Here is a 20318-nt window from a genome sequence, read left to right as displayed (position 1 = left end):
AAGTATTGATCGCGGAGTAGAATCATTGTTTGTACGAATAATTAAAATACAATTTTTATCGCGAAGTAGAGTCATGTTTGTTCGAATAATTAAAATACAATTTTTATCGCGAAGTAGAGTCATTTTCGTACGATAATTAAAATACAATTTTTATCGCGAAGTAGAGTCATTTTCGTACGATAATTAAAATAAAATTTTGATCGCGAAATAGAGTCATTTTTGTTCGAATAATTAAAATAAAATTTTGATCGCGGAGTAGAGTCAGTGCATTCGGTCATCGTCACCCTAAGGGTAGAAGACCCATTGTGCATTCATCAATGAAGATTAGAAGTAAGTATATTTTTCTATGAAACATTTTCTATGATAAATTTTCAATAGTTTTTGATTACGACGACGATATTAATCGTTCTTTTTCATTTTCTGTTTCAGAACATCATTGCAATTCGTGCGCGAAGCAATGTACCGGGAGTGTTTGATCGTTTTAATATAATTAAAATCACGGATTAGAAGCACGTTCGCTCGTTAATTAAAATTCGGTCGCGTTTCGCGTTCGTGTTCGCGTTCGCGTTCGCGTTATTTTTGAGATTTATATATTCAATTAACTGCGAGCAATGCAGTTAATTGCATAGAGAGTTAGAGACATTAGAGTTTGTTCGTATAAAATTATAGTTTTTTAATTTTAAAACAGTCGTACAGACTGTTCGCGAAGTAGAGTCAGTGAAGTGCATCAGTGTAGTGACCGCCTATCGGGAGTGAAATTTTTGTGTTTGCATTGACTGCGTGCAATGCAGTCTTTGAATTAGATTGTAGAATCAGTGTTTGTACGAATAATTAAAGTAACATTTTAATCGCGAAGTAGAGTCAGTGACCGGGCGTAAATTAAATTCAAATCGTACGCGTATGTAGATTCAGTGTTGTTCGCCGTTTAAGAAAAATTTCGGTTTCGCGATAAGAAACTTTTTATAGTTTCTTATACGTTTACCGCGATATTAGAGTCACGGGAGTGCGAGGAAAAGTGCATCGAGGAATTCTCCCATGGGTCTGATGGACGAGGATGCAGCTGGACCATTTGCTACGAAGTAGGAGTGTTTTGGAGCCACCGCAGAACTTCTAATGCTAATTGTTCATATTGCATACATGCGTATTTTATTTTAAAATGCCACATATATGTAATATAACAGTTAGCAAGTCGTGAGTTAAAATTTAAAGTCCCTCCGGTGCTCAATCATGCCGAGGATGAAAGGTCCCAATCGGCACGAGTTACTGGTTGTAATTATTCCAAAAAATTATTGACGAGCACATGAGTGATTTCAAAAAAGGATTAGTCCTTTTTTGAAATTGCTCATGAAAATTGTATATTTTATTGTATGTTATATTATTAGTTCAGGATAGGTCTTCTTGTCTCATCGGTTAAATTCATTTAATTAACAGTGCAATTAATTAATGCACTTTTCTTTTTTATTACGTGTTTCGTTCGCGTTTAGTAGTGGTGAAATCGAGTATTAATTTACTCGATTTCGTCCATCAAAGCATGTAATAAATGTCTTACATGCATTGCTTCGTACTTAGTTTATTTAATCGCGATTTTATTTTTCGATATAATCAAAAAATGAGCAAGAAGACAAACCCATTCGCGACGGATAGACTCTGGCTGTTATATGGTGGCTTAAAGCCCAGTTCTTTCATTAGAACAGCCATTTAATGAAAGAGTCGTCCGAGATTTTTATTATTTTTTTAAATTCTTAAAATCTTTTTAAAAGTCATTATAAATGACTTGTAGAGTCATAGCCCGCTTAGATTAATGAAGAACATTTTTATATAATAATCAAATCTTAGATTAGGATTTTAGCAATTAATTTACTAATCCCCGTTTCTCCCCCCTATACTTTCTGCGTTCTCATTTATGCGTGTGCCCAGGTGTTACACGTATGGGTGAGAAACGGTTAGTATGGGTTTAGTTTTAAGTTTTTCTTCCCCCATTTGGCGTCTGTCATTGTGCTAGTGATTGCACGGTGTACATTGCACATGTGTGTGCGGTTAGGAATGTGCATTGTACATCGTTTCGCGATACGTAATACCGCGCTTATTATTTTTTAAAGTTATTGAATAAAAATAACTTGTAGAGTCACGCGTACGATACGAAATTCTTTTTTTAACAATCGTTTTGCATAGTAGAGTTACCGCATTTATTTGCGGAAACTAGATATACTCGTATAAAACTAGTATGCAATATATACTAGTTTATACTTGTATTTTTGCATTAGTCATTTATGCAATAATCACTAGCCTTGACAGACGATTACAGCAATTGGTACGTACTCCCATAAATTTAGAAAACGCGTTTGAACTAGGGTGTCGGAGGTGCCCCGGGGCATGCTCTCTAGTTTAGGCTTTTGCACCCTGGTGGTATGTGTGAGAACCGTGGAGTGTGTGGGTGGGTATGCATGTGTATTTTTTTGAGCGAATGTGAAACTTTAATTATAAGTAGGTAGGACCCCGGAATGGCACGTGGCATACTTGCACTTTTCAGTGCGAGTCCCCACCTCCGGGTTTTATACGGAATTGTCACAAAATTATATTTTTTTATTCTATCTTTTGACTTGTAAATCTTTTTTGTGACAATTCTGTAATATGCATTATGTATCATGATTCAAAGGGATTTGCAACCATTTAAGAATTCATTTCTATTTCGATTGTATCTCGAACGAGATAGAGTCGAAATCAAATCCGCAAAACCTTTGATGAATTGATACTTAGTTTTAAGTATTTAACTAGCACTTCGCACTATCGCGATTTAGTCTTTGAAATGTTTCATATAATTTAATATAAAGAATAAATTAAATAAAAATATTGCAAAGAAATGCATTGCATTTTTAGTATTATTTTTATTTCAATTCGATTATATTACTCGATAGTAAAAGTGCGAAGTGTTATTAGGTCATCGATTAGCATAATTAACTGCTCGGACATTCGATTAAATGTGCTCGTGTAATATGTGCACAGTCGATGAACTTTTAAGTTCGTTGATTGTCCACGAGCTAGGATAGCTAACGGGAAACGCGAATGCATTTTGTAATAATTAATAAATAGAGTCACCCCCTTAACGAACATCGGAATTATTTGCATAAGATGTATGATGAAAGAAAATAAATGGAATTATTTCATATATATTGTAATGTGAAATGTATTTCATTTATATTAGTGTAATAAGCAGTTGAGAGTAATTGGGTGAAAATGTCTTGAAGTCGTTTTAAATTGTACGACCATAATTTGGCATATTATAACGGTTTGGTATTAGAATAGAATCGATACTTTACATAGTTAATAATATTCCTTTCGGCGATGAGATATCTCTCGACCAAAAGGTAATAATTATTTTCAATGTAAAAAGCTCAGGATGTTTTACTAATCACATTTTTCTTTTTCAGGGTTTGTTAGGGTCGGTTAGGTTTTTTTTATTATATAGAATCAGGGACGATTCTAATTCTATATCATTAATCGTTGTAATATGCCAAATTATGCGAATACTTTTGGAACGATTGACGTTTTTGGTCAAAGATTCTTTTCGTGCTCGCACGTAGGGAATGTCCGACAGTAGGCTTGAAGAAAGAAGAGGCTAAAAGCCGAAGAGGCCCCCACTTAATTGTGGCTCAAGAGGGCAACTACAGACTTAATGAGTTATTTTCAAATTCAACAGCATGGTTGAATCTTTTGAAAATAGCTCGTTGGTCATTTGATATTTTTATTGTTTTATTTTTTTGTTTTGCTCGTCAATAATTTATAATGGTTATTAAGAATGGTAATAATTAAAATAGTTTTCTTTTTGTTACAGGTGACCATCGTTGGATTTGCCATGCCACCCACCAAATACCAAACATAATTTTTCCTTAAAATAAATCGAGTATTAAGAAAATTTAATTTTATAAATGATATTTCATTTAAAAGATAGAAAATACTTTAAAATCATGATAGAGTACAATACCATTCCCGAATTCCCGCTCCAATATCATATTTTCTAATTTTCTATTACACACAATTTCTCCACTTTTCATTCTTTATTTCATTCGTAGAAACTAATTATCTTATAATGTTTTTTAATGTTTCTTTTATTGTTTTAGGTATTAAGATTTATTCAATTATTATATTATATATTTAATTAATTTTCGTTTATATTTTGTTTCAGGATGTGATTAATTCCAATGCATTTGTAAGTATTGGATTTTGATCTAGAAAAGGAATATGCTTTCTATGCATTCATTGGTTCTTCGCAAATCTAAACTAATCTTTCTGTTTTCTGTTTCAGGTTCGTTTCCAGTATTTTTTTTTCAATGGGTAGCGGGTAGATTCTTTCTTTCCGAAGAAAGGTCTACTTCAGGGATGCGACCCTGCCATCGCGAGCCTTGATTCTATCTTACTCCCAAGGATAGAATCATGTCCTTACCTAAAATTCCACCCACACCAAACGATCCTTTTCTTAATATTTTATTGACAGGATGAATTATGTGAAAGAGGGACCAGAAGTCGAATTTTTATAGATACCATGGATCATTCATTGCATTTTTGCAAATCTAAAATAATCTTTTCTTTTTCTTTTTCAGGTTCGTTTCCAGGCCCGATTTTCTTTTTCTTCCATACGCCTTTGTTTTTTTTGTTGCAGGTTACATAGGAGGAGGGCCACACGAGGACTCGCCGAGGACCAGCCGAGGACCAGCCGAGGACCACACGAGGACTTAGTTATAATAAAGTATAGTATAAGGTTATTATTTTTATAATTAAATGTATAATGAAATGTATAATTTTAATCTATTTATTCTTCTCCCCTTAGGATCGCACGCATGTCATATTTTTTTTTATGTATTTTATTCGTTCACAGGTTCCATGATTCTATTTATGTTTCACTCCTCCGTTATCATTTTGATATTTGGTATTCCACTTTTCTCATAATTCTAGATAATAATTGCAAGGATTTTCCGAATAAAACTCTTAGGGTGGGGCCTAAGGGTGGGGCTTATTAAAAAACGTTCTCAGGGCATTCATTTTCTATGGTTTCAATTTAATTCGGATGGGAACATCTTCAGGATGCACATCCCGGGTCTTCAGAAGCGGTTACCTCCTCGTGGTTAGACCTGGGCAATGGTATTTTACTTTCAATATAATGTTTAACATATTTTATATGTTATACATTCCATTGCAAGTAAAATCTAGCCAAAGACCGCTTACCATAAACATTATAATTGTAATTAGTTTCTTTTGAATCCCTAATTAATATCATTCCTTTCCTTGGTTCCATTTTATTCATTTCATATACAGAAACTAATTACTTTATAATGTTTTTAATAACTTTTATGTATTTGCAGATACCAGGGAGTAGTCCAAAATTATTGAAATTTTAATTACAATCTATAAGAGAGATTACATTCGATTCATTCATTGCATCTTTAAAGTCCTAGAATAACATTTGTTTTTTCAAATCTTAGCTGCAATGGATAGATAGTAGGCTCTTTTTTTCTAAAGAATCGTTTATAAGATATTACTTTGTACATCATTGATAATGTTACTTACGAATTCGTAATATATTTTTTAAGTTGGCGAGTCAGGCATTGTTCACATTGCCTGATAGCAAGGAATTGTTATCATTTCCGGGGGGGTGGGGGGTTGGCAATCGTTCTTAAGGAGAAAACTCCAGTCGTGCATCTGAGTTGACACACATACTTTTTAAATTATCAGCCGTATATAAAGAAAGTTCATATATTTTACGTAAAGATTCCTTAATGATAAAATTATAATTTTTCTTAACAATATATCCTACAGACTTATAAACTTTAACATTTCACTTAAATATGAATGACTATGAAGACGATTATTTAATTCAAACGGTGAGCAAGTAAGCTACTCGAATGAGCCACTATAGTGCTCATTCTCTCTCATTCCGGCTAAGCACCATACCGGTAATAGTAGTGCTCTACCTTTATCTTATCCACTGTCGGTAATTGTAGTTTTCTACTTTTAAGATATCGACCGTCGGTAATAGTAGATTTCTAATTTATTTTACTCTACGTCGGTAATACTTTATATTAAGGTTACCGACGATAAGGTTACCGACTTCACACATTACTTCTATTATATTTTATTATTATTATATCATGCCAATATTCTATATCATTACTTTGGTTAGAAAAGAGAAAAAACGGTTTTGATTTTTCAATTATCAATAACTAATTAAATAATTAATTAATAATGTGAGCAATTATTGAGCAATTAATTACACTTATTCATTTTTTTTAGTTGTTGCAGTTTTATGCCAATTTTTTGTGCTCACTATTTGTCACTTATTATTAGCAAAAATTTGGACGTTGTGAAAATGTTAAAGGTAAATGACAACATTATCGACAGTCAGGAATAGATAATAATTATCTATCTAAGTCGATAATTATCGACTATTGCAAATACATCAAAACTGTTCAGAAAACGTCGAGATGACAGTACTGTACAAAAATTTATAATATTGTCTTCGAAATACTACTAGAGTCATTTGGTCTTACATTAGACTACTAGAAAACTCATTATTAAAGCCAGAAAGATCCTGCTTAAAACGCGACGATATTCTTGGAATTCATCCAAAATTAGATTTTTTAGTACTCCTAAATATATATTTCAACATTGCATTTGACACATTTCGAAACTCTCTATTGGTAACGAAAACTATGTAATTTGTGTCTAACAGCTGATTGGATATTTTAAAAAAACAACAAAAGCTAATAGCTAAGGTCATTTTGAAACTATGAAATTATCATTCAATATTATCTATTATAATTATCTATGATTATAATTATATTAAAAAATGCTATAATATTAATCTTCGTATTTTGGTTATCTTTTTAACAGGCAAGTTACTTCTACCGTTGCGTATCGTATTTAATTATAGCATATCTATGCTATAATTGCGTAATAAGATGCTTATATGAAAGAAGTATGATAATGTAGGACGAACTTAATTTTACAGTTTTTAATTATCTGTTACTAGATATTATCTATAATGTATACAACAGATAGATATTGTGTAATAACATATATATGTATATGTACATATAGACACTGATCTTATAAAAGAAGCCGCAAGAAACATAGTAGCAAGATCCACTCCGGAAAAGAATAAAAAAGCGCACGTAACTTTCCTAAGACTGTAATAAAAATCTGAAAAGTTGCTTAAAGAAATAAAGCTAATTACTACTTAATTTATGTCAAATAATGATAAACCAAATATCACGAATTTACTTTTGAAAACTTTATAACAAATGTACGACAAAAATGTGCAACAAATCTTTATCAAATTTGATTTTGTTTGCGATATTAATATTAATAATAATACAAAAATCTCTTAAATACGAATTCTTACATTAATATTGTATTAGAATTTTGAATTCTATGTAAATAATTTATACGTAAACAAGATGTTAATTACAAAGATATTAAAATATTTTTTATCTACGATAACATTCGCGCATGCGCGCGAGCAATGTTTAATAAAAACAAGATAATTATCCGAACAATATAGGGACATGAAAAAACCTATAAAATACGATCCTGCGTTTAGGATCATATAGAGCATATTTATGTATTTCGCAAAACATAAGTAGACAGATCATTAGTGAGAATGGAAAACCACTAAAGTAAACATATTTAGATGTGCATGTAGTTATACTACTACTACTACTACTATTACTACACTACGTACGTACGTAATAGGTGTCATTGATAGTGTAAAAATACTAAAACATTCTCATATATGCGAAATTGTAGTCGTACAGTCTTCAGGTGTAAATCGTACATTTCCGTAAACGTTCGGCTATTCGCGGAGAGCGTTCTTTCGACACTCGCTACATCGGAGTCAGTGGCGTTCGGTACTACGCGATCTACGGTTGTGCCTGGCATTGCTGTGGTTTGTTCGATATATCGCATTAGTCGTATTATATCCAACGTGTCTCTTCCGTAAAAAGAAAACAAAGTTTTTAACAAAAATTCGCGTTTTTGATTACAATAAAAAAAAAACAAACAAAAGAAAATAAATCCGATAACGTATTTCGATATAACTGTACTATTTCGTATTTGTTCAAAGTTGTGTTAATTTCTGTCGTTATTCGTAAATATCAAGGGGAACCATTCTCGTTCATCGCTTTTTGGTACGTGGAAGAAAAAGAAAGAGAGAAAGAGAGAGAGAGAGAAAGAAAGAGAAAGGGGTCATCGTTACATCGTTTTTCAGTTCGGTATGTATAAAAATTATGCGAATTTATTCCGTCGTCATAAAACAAGAGGAGAAAATAAAGAGAGAGAAAGAGAGAGAGAGAGAGACAGAGACAGAGATAGAGATAGAGAGAGAGAGAAAGAGAGAACAACGAACGAGAACGAACATGGAAGAGCGTATCTAATATTAGAAAAAGCGTGATAATTTTTTTGAAACGCTTGCTCTCATCTGAACGAGGAACGAGGATGAGAGGAGGATGTGTGTTGTATATACGACTACATAACTTGCTTGTTGCAAGCTGCTGCTTCGTGTCGTCTTTTCTCTCGACCTGACCAAAGTGGCAACCAATAGAAAGCCCGTCTTCCTTCGCGCCGTTACTTTTCCCTTCGCGTTTCACTTCTCCATCTTTATCTACATCGTATACTTATTCCTTTTCCTCTTTCCGCCCCCCCTCTCTCTCTCTCTCTCTCTCACTCATCTTTTTAAGTTGGATAATAAAACAAATAAAGAATAAAAAAAAAAGAAAGGTCGGACAAATTCTACCTGAATACTTACTTACTGCAAGTATTTGCACGATGACGAATTTCACGCAAAACTAAAATATCTATATTCCTGGTTTTTTTTTTTTCTCTCTTTTTTTTTATTACAGTAACATCTTGATTTTCTTTATTACAGTAACTCTTTTTATTACAGTAACAATTGAATATAATATTATTGCATGTAAATTAAATACAAATTTATTACTTGTTGTTAACTTTTTTGCTTATTATCGTTACTAAATCATTCGTGTTTTTCCATTAACGATCAATTACTTTTTTTTAACGAATTCTAGGGGAAAATAAAAAATAGAGAACTGGTAGATCAATTAATCGATTATTTGTTTGTTCATAATTTTGTATTTCTCCCAAGTAAAAATGTTGAGAAACTTTTGAACAATTTTACTTTTTTATTTTTTCCACTCATTGTCAGCCACGGTTGAAAGAGTTAAATTACAGAAATATAAGGTGTTTCATTTTTCTTTTTTATTTATCGCTGATATTTAACGATGACAAACAATATTCTAAGTGAATATGTGTACGGAAATTCGACTACCTGCTTAAGTCGTTACAATGACGTTAGAAATTTGTTAAAGAGTTGAAAATATGTGTTCAGCTGTATTTATTAATATTTAACATTAATCAATTTTTAACCCGATTAAATTATTAAAATGTTAACGTATGCAATAAGTTTGAAAAAAAAAAACAAAAAACATTTCCTTTCGAAGCCACACATGCAAACTATTTGAATATTTTTATATTAATAAGGTGACCAATTTTTACAACTTAGAAATCAAGACATTATTTCTTTCTTCTGTTTTTTTTTAATTAATTGGATCGAATACGCTTTTTTACATAAATAATTCATAGTTTCGTCGCACACAAACTCACATATGATTATTTTTATTTCTTGAAAAAGTACCGCTAGTCCCGCTGAAACCGGAATTCTGAACGAACAGTAATTATAATCTGATAAAAATTATGAAATGATTTCTATATTCAGCTCGTATATTTTTTTAAACGAAAGATCCAACATCAATTTTTGAGATAATCGTCTGTAATATATTTTTCAATTTATTGAGAACATATTATTCATACAAAAAGAAATAAAAATAATAAAACGAGAAAAATAATCGCGCAATCGAATTAGGAACTGAATTTAAAAAATAAGATAATGTAGAAAGATAATATTCTTTATAATAATCGATAAGGTTATTGAATCGATGAAAATAATCCAACGCAGGAAAGATAAATAATCATCTTGTTAGTGTCGGAATGATTCAACTTATTATTAGATTATATTTCTTCTAATCGATCGAAGGATCGATCGAGTTTCTTCGACATTTCGGAAGCAAAAGATAAAAGATTCAATTTCGCTTTATCAAGTATATTCAATATTTGTCTACGATCCCGATAAAAAAAGATCAAAAACATCTCTACAATCTATTTAATTCTACGGATAATAACATTCTTTGCAAATATTTGAATTTGCGAACGACTTTACGTAAATACGTGAATGAGTTTATCAATTTTGAGCATAGAAGAAACAATTTTCGTTTAATCGAACCTCGTATTTTATTAATAATATTTTATTTAAAAAAGAAAATAGAAAGAACATCTCAAATATATTTTTGTACGTAACGTCTAATTTTAAACTAAACGTTTTATCTTTTTTTTTTTTAAATATAATATTTATCTTATTAGCATAAATTATTACCCAAATGAGCAAACGATATTCGATACTATGTCATATTGTCTCGTTTTAAACAACATGATTACCATATTGAATAGTATAACAATCTGATTTCTGTGTATTAAAATTTTTTTGATAATTAGTAATTCAGTAAAAGAAATTGAGTGATTGATTGTCAATGTTAAATTATGTGAAATTCGTATTCTGAAAGTTCTTATTTGTCATAAATTATATTATCTTCATGCTGAATATTAATAGCATATCATTATAATAAAATATTGCGATTGTTTTTTTTCCGGGTCGTAAAAGTCGTAACCTTGTGCATCTAATTTGTATATTTACAACATTATCAATAATGCAAATAATTTATCATAAAAATTTAATAAAATTTAAAATAAACTGTTTACGAGCAAGAGTTGAAAGAAAAACATACAAAAAAAAAGTTAACATTTAATTATAATAATTTGCTTTTTAACGTTAACTAAATAATTAAATTATAAATGAATAAATTATTAATATTGATCGTTGGTAATATAAATGTCAATTTATTTTTAATTTTAAGTAAACAAATATTTTAATTTTACATATATCAAATTCTGAGATGAAATCTATTCGAATGATAAGAACCAAATTAATTCTGACCATTACAATCCTTACAATGTTTCATTATTTTATTCCTGTTACTTTATCGTAAATTGAACATTTTTTTTTGTTTTCTCATTAATTCTCTTTTCATTGTCACTCAACTAACAGTCTGTTAATATTTGAATGAATAATCTTAGGATTTATATGGAACTATCAGCTGATCAAATGCTGCTCGTTTAGGTCTGTACCTTTAACAGTAATCTAACAATCATGACGTATATTTTCCAAAGTCATTTATTTATCGTACATAATACACAACGCATTTTTTCTATTACATTCATTCGAGACTCGTGATTATTTTCATTTCAAATTGACGTGTTTCTTTAATCTTTGTAGAAGTTTAATTTTAAGTACACTCAAAAATTCTCCATATTTTTATCTTTCAAAATCAAACCGATTTATACAGTAATCGAAAAACGCAAAAACGAGTACGTTCTGTAAACAATAAAATAAACATACAAAAATATTTCTTCGAGCATATAGTCTTATTTAATCATTCACACAAAATTATATAGCATTTCATTATAATTCATTGATAATAATAAAAATTATACCATTTATATAAATCGTCTGGAAGCATTAAAATTATTATTATAAGATTAAAAATAACGTGAAAGTTAAATCCTAGTCGAGTTTCTCTTGTCATGATTAGAAACGTTCATCGCATAAGAATGTTGATATGCATTAGAAAAAATGTTAATATAATTTATATATATATATAATCGAAATTTTATTATAAAATAATTTTCAACAATTAATCGAATGTTCGTTTAACAAAAGAATAAAAAAAATAATCAACCAAATTCGTACACTCGTATAAAATAAATTTATTATGCGCGTATATCGTCAATATGTTAGACAATATGTGTTAGTCAGTAGTTCGATCAACAAATCCGATACATTAATATCAAATGAATAAAATAAAACGATTAACTAACTAATTCGTTTCGCAAAGTTAGAAAGTTGAAAAAAATAAACGAGGGAAGAAAAAAATAATAACAAAATCATTATTTTTTATTCTGAATCACTTTGAATTTGTTTCCACGATTAAATGAAATGCATCTATAATGTTTTCTTTTAAACTGTTAGATAATCAAACCTTTGAACAAAATGTAATCCACGTGGAAAAGTACTATTGCGCATCAGCCACATGTTATAAATATTTATTATGCCTAAAAATACATGCGTGTTAATTAATTCCATATTGGGAATAAAATTAACACGAGTTTCTCTCATAAATATTTTGTCCTTACATTAGTGGACGTTAACACTTCGCAATATCATCGATCGATGATTGATCGTATAAACAAGATATTATAAATGTCAGATAAGCGAATCCCTGCTTTGCTGTTCCTGGAACTTTCTTTTTCGGTATTTCAAAGCTCGATTATTTTTTTTCTTTTTCTTTTTCTTTATCATTTTATTAGACACGATCGACGATTCGTTGGCAACGATTTTTGTCGATTTGTTCAAATCTCTTGGGGATTCTATTTTCAAAAGGAAGGAAACGACAACATGATTCGAAATTAGTTCGAAAAAAACGAAAGAATTTGTCGGAAAGATAAATAATTATCGCGTAAGCGTTACTTATGCGATATTGAATCGATAAGAACATATAGACACATCATCATACGTACAAACAAAAAATATTAAACACGTGCTTGACCTACTCGTTTTAACGTTACGTATTATGCGTATGGGTTGAACATTGCCCGTTGTGAAATATTTTATGATATAGTTTCAATCGCTTATCCTAATGAAAGATATACATGTTATTACTCTTATAATCAATTATATTTTTGCTAGATATCAAAAGAATAAAATAAAATAAAGTTCAATTATTCTTCGTCATTTGTATTTTTATCGTCTAAAGTTTAACTTTTTTACAATGTAAATAACGCTGCAGTAATACGCATATATTATGCGTTGATAATGACACGCTATGACGTATGTAAAAAGCATAAAATGAATTGCAAAATTATTAAAATATGAAATATATTTTCCTTATTGCTAAAAAGATAGTCTATAACGTTATGACGTACATAGATAATTCAAATGTGTAGAATAAGTAATGCACACAATTATTCGATTTGATTATTTTAAAATAAAATAATTACAAAAATATACTCGAGAAAACAAAATAAATAATAAAGGGGTAAATAATATAAAATATATTTTTAGATTATTTTGTAATTATACCTGATACCATTTTACAGATAAAATTTTTTCCTACTATACATTAGTAGATATAAAAAATTATACGCTTGTTATACGTTGATAAATGTTCTACGGACTTTGAATCGTAACCATATTACTGTAAGTCGTCATTATTAAAAAAGTATAAAATAAGAAAAGTAACAGTCTACTTGAGCAGTGTTGGAGAACGTTGTTACAGTAGTATAAAATCGTTCGAGGTATGGGGATTAATTTCATACGAACTTTCACTCGTAACTTGTGGAAAGTCGTAACGTTATCCTACATGTGTTGGATACTTTCAGACTAGGTTGAGAGACACGAATTTAAATTCCACGCAGTCGTTAAAAATCCAAGCTCGTTTTGTTTCGTTTTGTCTTATTTTTATTTTTTCTTTCGTTAAACAATGCAAAACATTTATTTATCATCTTTTTTTGTTATCTGTCCAAACGTTCATATCGTTGAAACATAAAAGAAAAGAAAAAAACAAACTACTCGAAAGTAAATAAAAATACAAACAATGAAAGAGATTGGAATTGGAGAGGGGGAGAGGGGTAAAAGGGAGGGTAAAGAAAACAAGCAAATAAATTCATTGTCTTAATTTATACGACACAGGTACCAACGAGCAAATAACAAAATGCTGCAAGTGGTAGCAGACAGTTGAAAAAACGTCATCATCGTAACGAGTATATATGATAAATATAATAATGTTCGTATTGTAGTTGTGTTCGTGAGACGTGATTCGTTGTATTTAGTGTACACCCATTATTACGTAACAATTTAATACGATCGGTTCAACGTGCATCGCGTATCATTCATTCGACCGTGTTCTCATCTCTTTCTCTCTTTCTCTCTCTTGAAAAAGTTTTAAATTTCTTAAAGTATCCTTTCGCGTTGAAACAACCCAACTTGTTTTGATGCTATTTTGTAAAGCACCGTATAATAACTATACGATTGTTTATTTGTTTATTATTTATACCAATATTGTACTCTCCAATCCTTGGTTTATTTCTTATCGTTTATTATTGCGAAATCTAAATATACAGGTGCCGTGCGAAGAGACATTTAATAACAACATAATATAGGGAATAAGACACTTTTTTAGTTTTTATTTTGATCACGGGGTCCTTCTCGCCGCCGACGCGCCTCTTTTATCTCGAAATGCGCATGCGCCGTCTACGCGCGTGTGTATTTCAATTTATAACGAAGAGTGTTAGAGGGGAAAGAAGAAAGACGACGGCCGTTGGTTAGACGACGATGACGACAACTAAAGTCTCGATCAAAGTTCAAGCTGCGTTGTCTCGATCACAAAACTTAATTCCTTTAATCATCGAATACGCGGCCTTGATAACGCAGGTATCTTTTTTTTTCCTCAAGAAAAACTTACTTCCGTTCTTAGCTTTAAACATTGGCGGCAAGTATCATATATATATATATATATATATATGTGTATATGTGGCTGGTATTAAAAATTAATTTTAAACGTTTTTATTTTTTTGTTTTTTTATTTCTTTTTTATCTTTTTTTTCTTTTTTTTTTTACGAAGCAAACTCTCATTCCAAAGTAAAGAACCATTAAGAGAGAGAGAGAGAGTATGTGTCATATTTGTACTATTCATTCTAAACCTATTCCTTATTCGATTATCAAGCTACGCATTGTTATATCTATCAAATCGTAGATAAATACAATTAATCGATACAATCTAAGACGCGTTACGATATAGCAAACTTTATTTTTGCCTGACATTGTTCTTCACTAGTTCTAACTTTTGTTGTGCAATCCTCCTCGCGGATGCACGCGCGCACATTATTCGCACACGTACACACGCATACACGTATAACACGTATATATATATATATATATATATTATACGTGCGATCGTGTCAGATCCACTATAATTGTGACTTTAACTAAGGTCAACTGCTTCGTCTCCATTCACCCTGTTGCATCTTCATCCTCTCGATGGTGCAATTTCGTCGCAATGAGCTTTTACCGTGCAAGGATGTGACCGATAATTTACCTCGGTATTAGCTTTCGTCGACGGAAACGCGTCATTTTTGTTTTTCCGTCCATTCATTTAAGAAGATTTTATGCCTTTTCAGAAGCGTAGAAAGGTGATACCAAAATGGCGGAAGCTCATTCAGCCGTCGCATTCAGTTTTTCCATCACCCACGAAGGTTTTGACGTGAACTTTGACCGTGAGGTACTAAATCTCGTTTGGTTGTCCGGTGTACGGTCTTGGAAAAAGAGATTCTTTAGATTTATGGTAAGTCGAAGAGAAAATGATCTATAATGTTGGATAGAAATTAATTTGATTTATTTTTTACATTTTAGAATAACTTGAAGAGTGGTGTATATCCTGCGCCGTTGGGAAGCTTATGGCTTACCGTTATTATTGTCACCGCGATTCATTTCGCTGGATACAAAGTTCCTTACGATCTCGTTGGTAAAGTTGCACCATATCTTTCCGGGTAAGTTTTATTATTTTCATTTAATTATTAATGTTACAAGAAATAATAATGTCCTATTTCATTGACTTGTTTTTTTACTTTTGATCTTTCGTATTTTAGTTCTTCTATACCCGCACACATCGCTGGTTCATTTGTAATCAGCTTACTTTTGTGGTTGATCGTCATATACACCTTACGATACATATTGAAATTGCTTCTGATTTATAAGGGCTGGATGTACGAGTTAAGAGGGAAAAATAAAAAACTTTCCAAAATGACTAAGATATGGCTCATACTCGTAAAACTTCTTTCTGGTTGGCACAAGCCCATGCTTTATAGCTTTCAAGGTTCGCTGCCTCGACTGCCTCTTCCTTCGGTAGAGGATACTATGAGACGGGTTAGATAATGTTATGCTTTTTTCCTTATACTATCCATTAAATAATGTTAAATAATGAATGACATGGGAAAAAGATTATACCTCGAATCGACAATTCGAACGAGGAAATTTTTAGGAAAAAAGTAAAATCAAAATAAAAGAAAAAATTCTTATCGAGGCGAATTCGAGAAAGCTTCTTAATCAATTGCATATGAATAATAATTTACAATTATCATTGTATACGGTAAAATTAATGTATTATTTATTTTTCCTAACAGTACCTTCGTAGTGTCAAACCACTATTGGACGATGAAAATTATACTCGTATGGAAAGATTAGCTAAAGAATTTCAAAATGGTATAGGCGTGAAACTTCAACGATACTTAATACTTAAGTCTTGGTGGTCTACCAATTACGTATCCGATTGGTGGGAAGAATATGTTTACCTTCGAGGTAGATCTCCGCTCGTTATAAATTCTAATTTTTATGGAATAGATGCTATTCTCATGCATCCAACTACAAATCAAGCTGCACGCGCTGCTAGCACTATTCATTTTTGCTTGCAATATAGGCGGCTCATCGAACGTCAACAACTCGAACCGGTAAATACTATATTATAATTTGAAAAAAGAAAAAAAATTCTTATGTTTCATATTTAAGATATTACGTTTCATTCGAGATTATTATATTTTGCTTTGTTTTGTTGTTTTGTTTTGTTTTTTAGATTTTATTGCAAGGTATTATTCCTTTATGTTCCTGGCAATATGAAAGATTATTTAATACTACAAGAATTCCTGGTATTGAAACAGATAAAATAATTCATTATCAAGACTCCAAGCACATAGTTGTATATCACAAAGGAAAATATTTCAAAGTCCTTATTTATTACAAAAATAGAATCCTTTTACCTTGCGAAATAGAATTGTAAGGGCCTTTTATATATGTATATATATATATATATATATATTCAAAAATAATTAGATTATATTATTTATATTTTGTTCTAATCGAAATTCATTATAATTGATAAATGTTCATTGTCTTTAGACAAATTCAACAAATTTTGAACGACAAATCTGAACCAGCGGAAAGCGAAGAAAAACTAGCTGCATTAACAGCTGGAGAAAGAAAACCTTGGGCAGAAGCCAGAAATGAATATTTCTCGAAAGGAGTAAATAAAATTTCTTTAGATACAATTGAGAAAGCAGCATTCTTTGTTACCTTAGATGATATTCCATACGAATACGACACTGTGAGTAACAATAATTTCATTAAATATAAACATTTCACAAATATCTCTTTAATTAAATGTTAATACAATGATTTTCTATTTCTAGCAACATCCTGAAAAATTAGATAATTATGGTCAAATTTTGTTACACGGTAAAGGCTACGATAGGTGGTTCGACAAGTCTTTTACTTTATGCATTGGAAGTAATGGAAGGGTAAGAGATACGATTTTGCTAACAAAACTTATAAAGTCGTAAAATCGTAAGTGTATCTACTTTAACTGTTTGATTATATATTTTACAGATCGGCTTTAACGCAGAACATTCTTGGTAAGTTGTTTTTTATGTAGAAAAATACATCAGGCACGAATAATAATTACGTGACAAACTGTCCGTGCCTCAATGATGATAAGGAGATTGAAACTTAAATGATAGTCTTTACTCATTTTTTACATTTGTACTTTGTTTGTTATTATTTATTCCTCGTATAACGTTTCTTCAGTCTTTGATTTCATTTCTTTTTTTGATTATTATAATTTCATGCAAAAAAATTATTTTGTCTAATGAGTTTCACAGATCAAATTGATAATAATTTAATTTAATATAAGAATCTTTGCAATGTGCAGAAATAATATTATCATGCAATTGCATGAATATTTATCAAATTATATTTACTTTAGTAAATTTTATTCTGAGATATGTAAACAATAAGTACTGCAGGGCAGATGCTGCGGTGATGGCCCATTTCTGGGAATTGTTAATATACGAAGAAGTCCAACGAGAGTAAGAACTTTAATTCGAACTGAATGGTTTATAAATGTTTTATATCTGTATTATTTTTTCTTTCAATGCTTGGCTTGGTGTTGGTAATATTTTATTAGGTATTGGTGATACTTTTTGCTTTGTATAAACCAAAAAAACTTATTTGTTATATTTAAGTGTTTATCTTTGTTTTTAAAAAAATATCATGGAACGGATCTTGTTTGGTACAAATATTATCAAAAATATTTCACCTAACTTGTATACTTGAAATATCTTTATTACTTTTAATATAATATTACAAAGTATTAAAAGAATATATAATAAAAATTAAGGTAACAGAATATTCTCTCCTTGGAATAAAATAATTTTATACTTAGCATTCGTTAATACTAACGAAAGACTAAAATAAATATTCAAATGATTGAATTTGGTAAAAAATTCTATATAATTTGTTAACATGAAAGATTGGAGGAACTATGGATGTCTTATTATTTCTTTGTTTCGATCTCTAAAGAATCACCGATGAGTACTTGACGGTAAAGGAGTGATCCAAAAAATATATGTTAATTTATTTATTCATATTTTTATCTTCTGCTTCTTAGGGCTGATGCACCCGTTATGGGATCTCTCTGGGAATATGTTATTGCTAGTACTTTGGAGACAGGGTAATTCTTTTTTTATGTTTGGATTTTATTTATGCTATATTAAAAATAACTCCACTAACGACCCACGTTTGTTAATTGTGCTTTTTCATGTTTTTTAATTGTTTGGTAAATGTGTATGACTAACAAACAACCTAATAATTATCTATTTTTTATCTCCGTTAAATATGTAATTTTTATTATTACTGTTCTAAAAGAATTGCTTTAATTTGTAGGTTGTAAAATAATTATATTTAAATAATACTCCTTAGTTGAAACTGTTATTTATCTATCAGATACAAACCAGATGGAACCAACGCAGGTACTCCAGAATTTGTACCACCGATACCTACCCGACTCCAATGGGATTTGTCTTCCAAATGTATAGAATCTATAAATCATTCTAACGAGGTATTCAATCAATAATAAACACGTACAAACGCTTATAATCATACATATGAGAAATTATTGATTACTCATTTTTATTCATAGATTGTACAGAAATTAATAAATGATATTGAATTGCGTATTTATGTTCACGACAATTATGGTAAAGGTTTTATGAAAGCCAGTTCAATGTCGCCAGATGCATATATACAAATGGCATTACAATTAGCGTATTATCGCGATGCTGGAAAATTTAATCTCACTTACGAGGCTTCCATGACAAGACTATTTCGCGAAGGTAGAACAGAAACCGTTAGACCGTGCACCATTGAATCTGCTGCATGGGTCAAATCTATGGAAGATAAAAATTCAACTGTAAGATAAATATAATTAAGTCTTATCGGTTTCTACTTGAAAACAAAAATAAAAGAAACATGAACAACAATTGTATTTATATTACAGCTAGACGAAAAGTATAAATTATTACAAGCAGCAGGACAACGGCATCAAAAAAATTGTCAGGATGCTATGTGTGGCAAGGGTATAGACAGACATCTTTTCTGTTTATACGTAGTGTCTAAATATCTTGAAGTAGATTCTCCATTTTTGAAGGTATTTGATATAAGAATATTTCAATAACAATATGAAATTATATATAAAAAATGTAGTGATAAAGTGAACAAAAAATTATTTAGGAAGTCTTAAGTGAACCTTGGCGATTATCTACGTCTCAAACTCCGCACGGTCAAACTTCCAAATTAGATTTGAAAAAATTTCCCAATTGTATTTCTGCCGGCGGTGGATTTGGACCTGTTGCCGATGATGGTTATGGGGTTTCTTACATTATTGCTGGAGAAGACGTTATATTCTTTCATATTTCTAGTAAACGCAGCTCATTAGTAACGGTAATGTATAATAATCAAATATTAAATTACTAATCAGACATGAATGAACTGATAAAAAAGTTATTTTCTAAATTAATCATTATACTGGTTATACATTTTGAATAGGATGCAGTTAGATTTGCACAAGAAATAGAAAAGGCATTTGCCGATATGAAGACATTGCTTTTAGAAAGGAAGAAAGCTCAACAGCACAAGAATGGTTCTACATAAGGAATTTATTTATTGGTGCGTCAAAAGGCTATGAAGCACACATCAAAAA

The 20318-nt window shown here is 30.5% G+C and overlaps 1 protein-coding gene across 5 annotated transcripts; it reads left to right on the top strand.

The window, feature by feature from the left end:
- Positions 1-7850: 7850 nt before the first annotated feature.
- On the top strand, positions 7851-20318 carry LOC122520522 (carnitine O-palmitoyltransferase 1, liver isoform). Of its 5 annotated transcripts, XM_043640582.1 has the most exons (16): positions 7851-8264; positions 15412-15575; positions 15644-15780; positions 15880-16156; positions 16414-16737; positions 16860-17059; positions 17183-17387; positions 17473-17580; positions 17669-17694; positions 18085-18147; positions 18729-18791; positions 19064-19178; positions 19260-19529; positions 19617-19766; positions 19850-20059; positions 20165-20318. In XM_043640582.1, the coding sequence occupies exons 2-16, from the start codon at positions 15435-15437 to the stop codon at positions 20267-20269; spliced, it is 2394 nt and encodes a 797-aa protein (XP_043496517.1). In that variant the 5' UTR covers positions 7851-8264; positions 15412-15434; the 3' UTR covers positions 20270-20318. The 5 variants fall into 5 exon arrangements, with proteins under 5 accessions (XP_043496517.1, XP_043496513.1, XP_043496514.1 ...); XM_043640578.1 differs by lacking the exon at positions 18085-18147; XM_043640579.1 differs by lacking the exon at positions 18729-18791.

Source organism: Polistes fuscatus, unplaced genomic scaffold (assembly GCF_010416935.1).
Source record: "Polistes fuscatus isolate 324 unplaced genomic scaffold, CU_Pfus_HIC Scaffold4, whole genome shotgun sequence".
In the NCBI taxonomy this organism is placed as follows: domain Eukaryota; kingdom Metazoa; phylum Arthropoda; class Insecta; order Hymenoptera; family Vespidae; genus Polistes; species Polistes fuscatus.
The sequence above is the reverse complement of the archived record's forward strand: the minus strand, read 5'-3'. Positions and strand labels throughout refer to the sequence as shown.

Bases quoted from the DNA above. Each gene is read 5' to 3' on its own strand.
- LOC122520522 (XM_043640582.1), top strand. From the start codon at position 15,435: ATGGCGGAAGCTCATTCAGCCGTCGCATTCAGTTTTTCCATCACCCAC. The intron at 18,792-19,063 runs GTAATTCTTTTT...TTTATCTATCAG, and splicing joins GCTAGTACTTTGGAGACAGG to ATACAAACCAGATGGAACCA. The intron at 19,767-19,849 runs GTATTTGATATA...AAAATTATTTAG, and splicing joins TAGATTCTCCATTTTTGAAG to GAAGTCTTAAGTGAACCTTG.